Source organism: Triticum dicoccoides, chromosome 6B (genome assembly GCF_002162155.2).
Source record: "Triticum dicoccoides isolate Atlit2015 ecotype Zavitan chromosome 6B, WEW_v2.0, whole genome shotgun sequence".
Classification (NCBI taxonomy): Eukaryota; Viridiplantae; Streptophyta; class Magnoliopsida; order Poales; family Poaceae; genus Triticum; species Triticum dicoccoides.
In genome coordinates, this window is record NC_041391.1 from 117,513,724 (window position 1) to 117,524,661 (window position 10,938).

Consider the following 10,938-nt stretch of genomic DNA (forward strand, 5'->3'; position numbering starts at 1 on the left):
GGAAGGCTGGCTTACCACTCGGTAGGATTTTGATAAACTTAGGCGAGTCCTTGGACTGCAGCTAAGCCCCCGAGTGAGAGGGTTGCTCTTCACTCAGTAGGATTTTGATAACTTAGGCGAAACGGATTCGCAGCTAAGCCTCCGAGTGGGAGTCTGGCTCACCACTCGGTGGGATTTTTATAACTTAGGCGAGTGCTTGGACTGCAGCTAAGCCTCCGAGTGGAAGGCTGGCTTACCACTCGGTAGGATTTTGATAAACTTAGGCGAGTCCTTGGACTGCAGCTAAGCCCCCGAGTGAGAGGGTTGCTCTTCACTCGGTAGGATTTTGATAACTTAGGCGAAACGGATTCGCAGCTAAGCCTCCGAGTGGGAGTCTGGCTCACCACTCGGTAGGATTTTTACAAACTTAGGCGAAACGGATTCGCGGCTAAGCCACCCACTGAGGGGGAGTTTTTATGTGGGCAAAAATAAAAAGTGATGACACAATTATTTCTAAACCCATGAATTACAGGAGTACTTTATTGCAACTCATCCGAGTGATAAAACTTAAGTGTAAAATGGGCGGAGTAGCTCCGCGTTCCAAGCTCGGGGCTCGTCGATATTATGCTCGACGTTGTAAAGACGGTACGCCCCGTTGTGAAGAACCTTGGTGACGATGAAGGGGCCTTCCCAAGAAGGAGCAAGCTTGTGTGGTTTGTGCTGATCCACTCGGAGAACCAAATCCCCTTCCTGGAAGGCTCGACCTCTCACATTTCGGGCGTGGAAACGGCGCAGATCTTGTTGGTAGATGGTCGACCGGATCAGAGCCATCTCCCTTTCTTCCTCTAAAAGGTCGACTGCGTCCTGCCGCGCTTGTGCAGCTTCTGCTTCGTTGTAGATTTCGACTCGAGGAGCATTGTGGAGAAGATCACTCGGCAAGACTGCTTCGGCTCCATAGACCAAGAAGAATGGAGTTCTTCCGGTCGACCGATTGGGCGTGGTCCGCAGTCCCCAGAGTACAGATGGAAGTTCGTCGACCCAAGCTCCAGCCGCGTGTTTGAGATCACGCATTAGTCGCGGCTTCAGTCCCTTGAGAATCAGTCCATTAGCTCGCTCTGCTTGTCCATTCGACTGCGGATGGGCGACTGATGCGTAGTCGACCCGTGTGCCCTGGGAGTTGCAGAAGGTTCTGAATTCCTCTGAGTCAAAGTTCGACCCATTATCCATAATGATGCTGTGCGGGACTCCATATCTGAATATTAGTTCCCTGACGAAGCTAACAGCAGTACCGGTGTCGAGGCTCTTGATTGGTTTAGCTTCGATCCACTTGGTGAACTTGTCGACTGCCACCAGTACATGCGTAAAGCCACTTCGTCCTGTTCTCAAAGGACCGATCATGTCCAGCCCCCAAACTGCAAAAGGCCAGACGAGTGGGATGGTCTTCAAAGCTGACGCAGGCTTGTGCGACATATTCGAGTAGAACTGACATCCCTCGCACTTATCCACTATCTCCTTTGCCATCTCATTCGCCTTGGGCCAGTAAAATCCGGCTCGGTATGCTTTGGCCACGATGGTCCGGGAGGACGCATGATGACCACAGGTCCCCGAGTGAATATCATTGAGGATGAGTCGACCTTCTTCTGGTGTTATGCACTTCTGACCGACTCCAGTCGTGCTCTCTCTGTATAATTGTCATTTGATGACGGTAAAGGCCTTAGATCTACGGACGATCTGTCGAGCCTCTTCCTCATCCTCCGGAAGCTCTTTCCTCAAGATATATGCGACATACGGAATCGTCCAGTCGGGAATGACTACCAAAACCTCCATGATCAAGTCGACCACCGCTGGGACTTCAACTTCAGTCGGATCTGTGGCACTCTTGGGCTGCGGAGTTTCTTCGGTGAAAGGATCTTCTTTGACTGACGGAGTATGTATATGCTCCAAGAACACACCACTCGGAATGGCTTCTCTCTTGGAACCTATCTTTGCTAGGTCATCAGCTGCTTGATTTTTCAGTCGGGGTATATGATGGAGCTCCAACCCCTCGAACTTTTTCTCCAGCTTCCTCACTGCACTGCAGTATCCAGTCATGGCTGGGCTTCTCACGTCCCACTCTTTCATCACCTGATTGACCACTAAATCTGAGTCGCCGTAGACCATTAGGCGACGGACGCCGAGTGAAATGGCCATGCGCAACCCATACAGGAGGGCCTCATATTCTGCCTCATTGTTGGAGGAATCAAAGTGAATCTGGAGCACATATCTGAGCTTATCTCCTCTGGGGGAAACCAGGACAACCCCAGCACCGGAACCATTCAACATCTTAGAACCATCGAAAAACATGGTCCAATGCTCCGAGTGAACTTCAGTCGGCTGCTGTTGTTCGATCCACTCGGCGAGGAAATCTGCGATTGCCTGGGACTTAATGGCTTTCTTTACCTCAAACTTGATATCAAGGGGAAGAAGTTCAATCGCCCATTTGGCCACTCGACCAGTTGCATCTCTGTTATGCAAAATCTCTGATAGTGGAGCGTCGCTGACGACTGTGATTGAATGGTCAGAGAAATAATGAGCAACCTTCTTTGTGGTCATGTATATTCCATACGCAAGCTTCTGATAATGAGGATATCTCTGCTTGGATGGAGTCAAGACTTCAGACAAATAATACACTGGGCGCTGAACTTTGAGAGCTTTTCCTTCTTCTTCCCGCTCGACCGTTAGCACAGTACTGACGACTTGTCCTGTGGCTGCGATGTAGAGCAACAGAGGCTCTTTGCTGATTGGAGCAGCAAGCACCGGCTGGGTGGAGAGCAGAGCTTTTAGCTCGGCAAACGCTGCATCAGCTTCCGGAGTCCACTCGAACTTGTCAGCCTTCTTCATCAGTCGGTAAAGAGGCAATGCCTTTTCACCGAGTCGTGAGATGAATCGACTTAATGCGGCCAAGCATCCAGTAAGCTTCTGGACATCGTGCACTCGCACAGGGCGTTTCATTCGGAGAATAGTGCCAATCTTTTCTGGGTTGGCGTCGATTCCCCGTTCAGAAACGAGAAAACCGAGTAACTTGCCACCAGGAACTCCAAATGTGCACTTTGATGGATTGAGCTTGATATCATACCTTCTGAGGTTGGCAAATGTTTCGGCGAGGTCAGCGAGCAGGTCGGAACCTTTTCGTGACTTGACAACAATATCATCCATATAAGCTTCCACATTCCGACTGATTTGAGTGAGTAGACACTTCTGGATCATTCGCATAAATGTGGCTCCGGCATTCTTGAGGCCGAATGGCATGGTGATATAGCAGAAGCACCCGAATGGAGTGATGAAAGCTGTTTTTACTTCATCGGGCCCATACAGACGGATCTGGTGGTACCCAGAGTAAGCATCTAAAAAAGACAACCTTTCGCATCCCGCGGTCGAGTCAACAATTTGATCTATGCGAGGGAGAGGAAAGTGATCTTTCGGGCAGGCCCGGTTGATGTGCTTGAAATCAATGCACATTCGGAGCGACTTGTCCTTCTTAGGAACCATGACGACATTAGCGAGCCACTCGGAGTGGAATATCTCTCGGATAAATCCTGCCGCCAACAGTTGAGCCACTTCTTCACCAATGGCCTTTCTCTTCTGGACGGCGGACCGCCGAAGATGTTCTTTGACTGGCTTTGCAGACTTGTCGACTCTTAGGCGATGCTCAGCCAGTCCCCTGGGAACACCTGGCATGTCAGCGGGCTTCCATGCAAAAATGTCCCAGTTCTCACGGAGGAACTGGATGAGCGCTTCTTCCTATTTTGGGTCGAGTGTTGTGGAGATGCGGGTCGGGGCTGCTTCGGGGTCGGTCGGGTGAATGTGAACAGGCTTCATCTCACCGGACGACTGGAATGCAGATTCTGTGGCGGGCTTCTTGGACCGCAGCAAGTCACTCGGATCTGCGTTTTGCTTGTATTCTTCGAACTCGACCGCTGTCACTTGGGAATCGGCAATTTTGGAGCCCTTCTGAAAGCACTCCTCTGCCTTTTTCCTATCTCCGGTGACAGTGATCACACCTTTGGGACCGGGCATCTTCAATTTGAGGTACACGTAACATGGTCGAGCCATGAACCGTGCATAGGCTGGCCTCCCCAAAATGGCATGATATGCACTTTGAAAATCCACGACCTCAAACGTCAACTTTTCTTTGCGAAAATGCTTTGAATCGCCAAACACTACGTCCAAAGTTATTTGGCCGAGTGACTCGGCCTTCTTCCCTGGTATAACTCCATGGAAGCTCATGTTACTAGTGCTCAGTCGGGACATCGGAATGCCCATACCTTTCAACGTGTCTGCATATAACAGATTCAGGCCACTTCCACCGTCCATCAGCACCTTTGTCAGTCGAGTGCCTTCGACAACTGGATCGACCACCAAAGCTTGCCTCCCAGGGGTGGAAATATGAGTCGGGTGATCAGATTGGTCGAATGTGATGGGTGTCTGAGACCACTTCAGATAATTTGCCTTTGCTGGGGCAACCATGTTAACCTCTCGGTTAATCACTTTCAGTCGACTTCTGCTTTCCACATCTGCGAAGATCATCAGAGTGGAGTTGATATGCGGATATCCTCCCTCACTGTCCTCTTTGTCTTCGGCTTTGTCCGACTCCTTCTCCTTGTCCTTAGACTGTTTTCCCTGAAACTGCTGGATCAGGAGTCGACATTGGCGAGTGGTGTGTTTTGGGTAAATGATATTCCCCTCTTCATCTTTCTTTGTGTGAATATGACACGGCATATCCATCACGTCGTTCCCTTCTTTATCCTTCACCTTCTTGGGGTTCCAGGATCCTTTTGGTTTCCCCTTAAACTTTCCTTGAGTCACGGCCAGAGCCTCTCCAGGAGCTGCCGGTTCAGCCTTCCGCTTCTGTTTCCGACTGGAATTTCCTTTTTCCGACTGACTCGGCTTGTGCTTGCCGCTTCGGAGTCGGTCTTCTTCTTCGCCGTTGGCGTACTTGGTAGCAATCTCCATCATCCGACTCAAGGTCATGTCACCGGTTCGACCAAATTTCAAGCTCAGTTCTCTGTTCTTGACACCATCTTTGAAGGCGCATACTGCCTGATGGTCAGAGACGTTTTCCACAGTGTGGTGCAAAGTGATCCACCTCTGAATATACTCTCTGAGAGTCTCATTGGTTTTCTGCACGCAGACTTGCAACTCTGTCAATCCCGCTGGTCGCTTGCAAGTCCCTTCGAACGTTCTGACGAACACTCGGGACAGATCTTCCCAAGTGTAAATACTGCTAGGAGGCAATTGAGTCAACCATGCCCTGGCAGAACCTTCCAACATGAGGGGCAAATGCTTCATGGCCACCTCGTCGTTCCCACCACCGATCTGAACTGCCACTCGGTAGTCTTCTAGCCAAGTTTCAGGCTTAGACTCACCGGTGAACTTGCTGACTCCTGTTGCCAACCTGAAATTGGGGGGGATAACAGCGGCTCTGATAGCTCTGCTGAAACATTCAGGACCAGAAACATGTACTCGACTGCTCGTGGGCACATCTCTGTCGAGTGCACCTCGATGGGCTCTGTTCCGGTCGACCAATCCTTGCACGATAATGGATCGCGCGTCGAAGCCTGGCTCTCTGGGGTCAACTGGAACCCTACGCCCTGTACTGTATTGACGCCTATCATGTGGCTGCCGAGGAGCGTAAGACCCACCCCTCGGAGGGGAATAGGGCACTCGACGCCTATCATCTCGGTCGAGTCTGTCGCCATATTGATCTCGTCGATTCTCACGCCCTTCGCGCCGCGGAGGCGATCTGGGGCTGTGAGCCGACTGAACCGTATTCACAGTGACAGATCGACTGTGAATTCTGTTGCGCGACTGAGACACGGCTGAATTCTGATCTCCTGCTGCCCGGAGCAGATCCCTGATCTGCAGCAAACCTCTGCCAGCTTCTGACTGCGAAGGCTGAATGGACTCTGCTATACGGGTCGCAGCTGCTAAATTCTGAATTGGGGTTCGATATACCTGAGTCGGCGGGAAGAGTTGTCGTCGACTGGTGTCGGGTACTCGTTGCCGCGCGCGCTCGTCGAGTGCTCGCTGAAGGTTCTCCAGTCGAGTGCGCTCGGCCAAATTGGCCAGACGCGCCTCCTCCAAGGCACGAGCCTCGGGGGTTTCTCCTGCGATGGGTACACGCAGGGGATCCTCGTTCCTGCGGCGAAGCTCTTCTCTTTGCAGAGAGTCGAGTGGCTCGGGCTGGTACTCTTCGTAGCCTCGAGCAGGGTCGCCGCCGTCACCTGCTCCACCACCGCGGGCGAAGCCAGGAGGGCTGTGGGGCCCGTCGACCATCAGGATTTCCGCCGCTGGATCACTGCTTCCGCACTCGGATGCAGTCTCTCCGGAGCCAGTCGACTGATCGAACAAGCCGTAGAGAGATTCGTTGGGCTCGATTGCCGCAACTTGTGTAGTGGTCGACTGGCGAGCCACCGCGTGACTCACCCATCACTGAAGCCTCGACCGGCCTGAGCGCTTGCGCTGGCGGGAGACTGGGAGGGTGGAAGACGGAGGAGCCGACCGATACTGGGTCGATGGTTGCCGCAGCAGAACGCCGCGGACACATGCGCGAAAATGCGTCGCACCGCGGACGGGGAGCGCATCTACGTCGAGTGGAGCCTCTTGGAGCCATGCGGAGTCGTCAGCGATGAAGGTGAGAGTGCCGAGACGGATCTCTTGACCCTCGATCAAAACTCCAGCAGACACCATGATGAAAATAATCGGAAGAATCGCAACTTCTCCACAAAATCGCTAAAACACCTGCCCCACGGTGGGCGCCAACTGTCGTGGTTCTAAGCCTGACAGTAGAGTGGAGGGTAGGTATGGAGAGGCAAGGTCCTAGCTATGGAGAGGTTGTAAGCACAAAGGATGTACGAGTTCAGGCCCTTCTCGGAAGAAGTAACAGCCCTACGTCTCGGAGCCCGGAGGCGGTCGAGTGGATTATGAATGTATGGATTACAAGGTGCCGAACCCTTCTGCCTGTGGAGGGGGGTGGCTTATATAGAGTGCGCCAGGACCCCAGCCAGCCCACGTAGGAGAGGGTTTAAGGTGAGTTAAGTCTGGGGCGTTACTGGTAACGCCCCACATAAAGTGCCTTTACTATCATAAAGTCTACTTAATTACAGACCGTTGCGGTGCAGAGTGCCTCTTGACCTCCTGGTGGTCGAGTGAGTCTTCGTGGTCGAGTCCTTCAGGCCAGTCGAGTGTGTCCTCGTTGGTCGACTGGAAGGCGACCTCTTCTAGGGATGTCCTAGGGTAAGTTACTTGGGACAGGTCCGTGACCCTACCCTAGGTACATAACCCCATCAGCCGGCTCGAGCCCCTACATGCCGTCGCTCTGCTCGCCGTCCGGCAGCCCTGCCGTCAAGCGCTATGTGAGTTCTCCATCGCGTGCCCCCCCTTCGCCTGCGTCCTGTGCGTGGAGGCCGTTCGACGAAATGCCTGACTGAACGGGTTTAAATCTTCTTGCTTTCCAGGGCGACAGGTTCATCCCCAACAGGTCCGCGATGGACATGGACATGGCGCACTACCTTCTGACGGAGCCGAGGAAGGACAAGGAGAACGCGGCGATGGCGTCGCCGGCCAAGGAGGCGTATCGGAGACTGCTACCCGAGAAGCTGCTCAACAACCGCACCAGGATCCTCGCATTCCAGAACAGGCTGCCCGAGCCTGCGAACAGCTTCCTCGCAGAGCTGCATGCTGATGTGGCTTCCATCCAGGACAAACCGGTGAAGCCGCGTCGATACATCCCTCAGGTACGGCACGCTTTGTTCTGGTGGCGCTCATTGATGTTGGTGATATGGACGGCAAGATTGTGAACAATGATATGAGGATCAGGAACCATGCTGTGCAGACTTACAATGGGCACGAGCGGGAGGTGTGTGGACTTAAGTGGTCAGAATCAGGCCAGAAGCTGGCCAGCGGTGGGAATGACAACCTCCTCCACATATGGGATGTGTCTATGGCATCATCTGCACAGTCTACAGGTCGCACCCAATGGTTACACAGGCTTGACGACCACTTGGCTGCTGTGAAGGCGCTTGCATGGTGCCCATTCCAGAGCAACCTGCTGGCATCCGGCGCTGGCGTAAATGACCGATGCATCAAGTTTTGGAACACACAAACTGGCGCATGCCTTAACTCTGTCGACACTGGGTCACAAGTGTGTGCACTGCTCTGGAACAAGAATGACAGAGAGCTGTTGAGCTCGCATGGATTCATGCAGTATCAGCTCACCCTATGGAAGTATCCGTCGATGGTTAAGATGGCTGAACTCAATGGCCATACTTACCCTGTCCTCTACATGGCCCAGGTAATCTTTGCTCCCTATGCTTGTAGCTAAGTTGACACATATTGTGTGCACAGATGGCTTATTATGGTTGTCTTTTGTTGACCTTTGCAGAGCCCTGATGGTTGCACAGTGGCATCTGCTGCGACAGATGAGGAACTGCGGATCTGGAACGTTTTCGGGACTTCTGATGCTCCAAAGGCTACAGTCTACAGGGGAACAATTAATAGTTACAATCACATCCGCTAGAGAGAAGTCCATATCATAACTCTGAACTACCACCAAAGTCTAATATCCAAACCCCAAACTTCAAAACCGTCCACTTTAGTATGCTGGTAAATTATATTAGTTGCTACTTTTACATTGATCCAGATGAACGTCAAGACCAGTTTGATGTATTATACATATAGATGTCGGTGATATATAGTATTTTTTTGTAATGAATTGTGCAGGCATGTGCCGTCCGAGAGTATTCAAACTGTTGCCTCTCAAACTATCTTGTGATTTTCCTATTGACTCTGGTTTTGCTGTTGACATATGAGAGGCCTGGAGGCGCTTCTCTTTTGGTTGCCTTCTTTATGCAAGTTCAAGCCATCATGATCTGTGACCACTATTTGATTATGTTATTCTTTACAGGAAATACAACTTGCTTCTGCAATGGAACTTGGATATTTCCACCAGAAATCTAGCTCAGCAAAATTGGAGCAGAGCTTTACCTTCAGGTTAGATGTTTTCAGCTTCAAATGTTGGAGGATCTGATCTGATCAAGAACTCTGGCTGAACTGCCTCGAAGAAGTATGGATCTTGGGCTTTGTAGGAACTGAGCATGAAATCGCTCTTTTGAAACGGTTATTCAGTTGGGCAACAGTTCTAAAAAGGATGATGGTAACAGTCCATGGCTCCATCACTGAGAGCAAGGGCAAAGAGCTACGCCAGTTGTTACTAAGCTTGTCCAAATATATATGCATGTTAGCATGCAACGGTCCATCTTGACAAAGGTTTTATACTGTATGTTCTAAGACAAGGCACCAACTTTGTTCGCTTGCACTAGTTGTCAAGTGGAGCAACGGTAGTTTTGCGAGAGCAGACTCTTTTATTGCCTGATTGGATTGTCGTTTTCCACACTTTTTTACACCAGTAAAATATACAGACATCAATCCTTCATTTTTTTCCAGTTGGAAATCACATATTCTCCAAGCATGATTATTTTTTATTGAAAAATACAATTGACTCTCCAAGAATTAACACATATTATGATGGTAAGATCTCGATGAGCTCAGGCAATGTTCCCTTGCACTCCAGTTTGGGGGACAAGCTCCAGCAATGAACTCCAGTGCGTCTCACTTGCTTGATGTTCCTAGAGAAGGAACTGATGAAATTCCCCTCTTTCGCTCGTGATCAACATCATGTTGGAAGTTGGTACTCCTGTTTTTAGTGTGATCCACTATGAAAAGAAAAAGTTGTTTATGGTGTGTCCATTTTTTGATTGATATTCTGCCAGGTTGCTTAGGACAAATCTGCAAAGCATGTGGTTGTATTTTGTAGTTGTGTATTTTTTGCTTTAGTGATGGCTCAACTTGCAGATTGGTTACAAAATTGGTATCAATTCTTTAATGCTTCATGTTGCTCTACTTGGAGATGCATATCTGGGTTGGTGGGTCAAATGAACTCAGTATACTGTTATAGATCATGGGTATCAAACTCTGCACAACTATGAGTGATCTTGCTGCAACCAGTATAATAATATATGTAGGTAAACATTAAGTCCATGCAACATTACTTCGTTGAGTGGCTTATAATGTTATACTCCCACATGGTAATGAACATAACACGAGTGCAACTGTTACATCTTACTTTGCTATTTTGAAACATGTTCTGAAATCTTCGAAAAAGATTTAATAATCCTAAAAATAGAAAAGATTGCAAAATTTTGAAGTTCAAAATGTTGCAATATTTGGTGAGCCTGAACAGGTGAGACATACGCCAAATACCTTTTTAATGAGACATACAGCCAAATACAACTGTTACACAAATACCTTTTTAACGAGACATATGCCAAACATGTACTCGTAACAGGTGAGCCTGAACAGTTTTCTTCGTGTATGAGCAGAGAACTCCCATATTATTCATAAACCATGTCACAATATACAAACATCACTACGAACATATACACACCGACATTATTCATACACCGGGTCACAATACAAACATACACATATTGACACCTCACACCTCGCGAACATATCAGTATTTGGTTCACGTACAGAACTTCTTACACCAAGGAGAGATCCTGCCCAATGAGTATTTATGAGCCTCCATGGATTGGCGGGCAGTTTTGCTGAATCTCAGCTGCCACAAATGATGAACAAAAACAAGTAGCTAGAGTAATAACTTAATTTTAGGCATTAAAAATATCTTGTGTTTATGCAAAAACAGCAGCTTACGCCTGTTGACGCATCTGGATGGTCAGGATGCCACCAACAAAAACCAGTAATACAAGGAGGATCAGCATCAGCCAAACCAAGGCTGAATAGTTCTTTGCCATTGTCGCCTGCTGGCTAAGATGTCTGCTTCCTGGGGTATTTGGATTGGCAAACTAACTAGGAAGCCTGGGTATTTGGATTGGCAAACTAGCTAGGAAGCCTAACAGT

The 10,938-nt window shown here is 49.7% G+C and overlaps 1 protein-coding gene across 1 annotated transcript in view; it reads left to right on the top strand.

Annotated features, from left to right (window-relative positions):
• Positions 1–9,316, top strand: part of LOC119320869 (cell division cycle 20.5, cofactor of APC complex-like) — a 16,330-nt gene extending 7,014 nt beyond the window's left edge. The window contains exons 2-5 of the mRNA XM_037594788.1: positions 7,308–7,373; positions 7,476–7,754; positions 7,796–8,311; positions 8,402–9,316. Of these exons, the coding sequence (XP_037450685.1) occupies positions 7,308–7,373; positions 7,476–7,754; positions 7,796–8,311; positions 8,402–8,536 (996 nt within the window). The 3' untranslated portion in view covers positions 8,537–9,316. The remainder of the gene's footprint in view (positions 1–7,307; positions 7,374–7,475; positions 7,755–7,795; positions 8,312–8,401) is intronic.
• Positions 9,317–10,938: the final 1,622 nt, after the last annotated feature.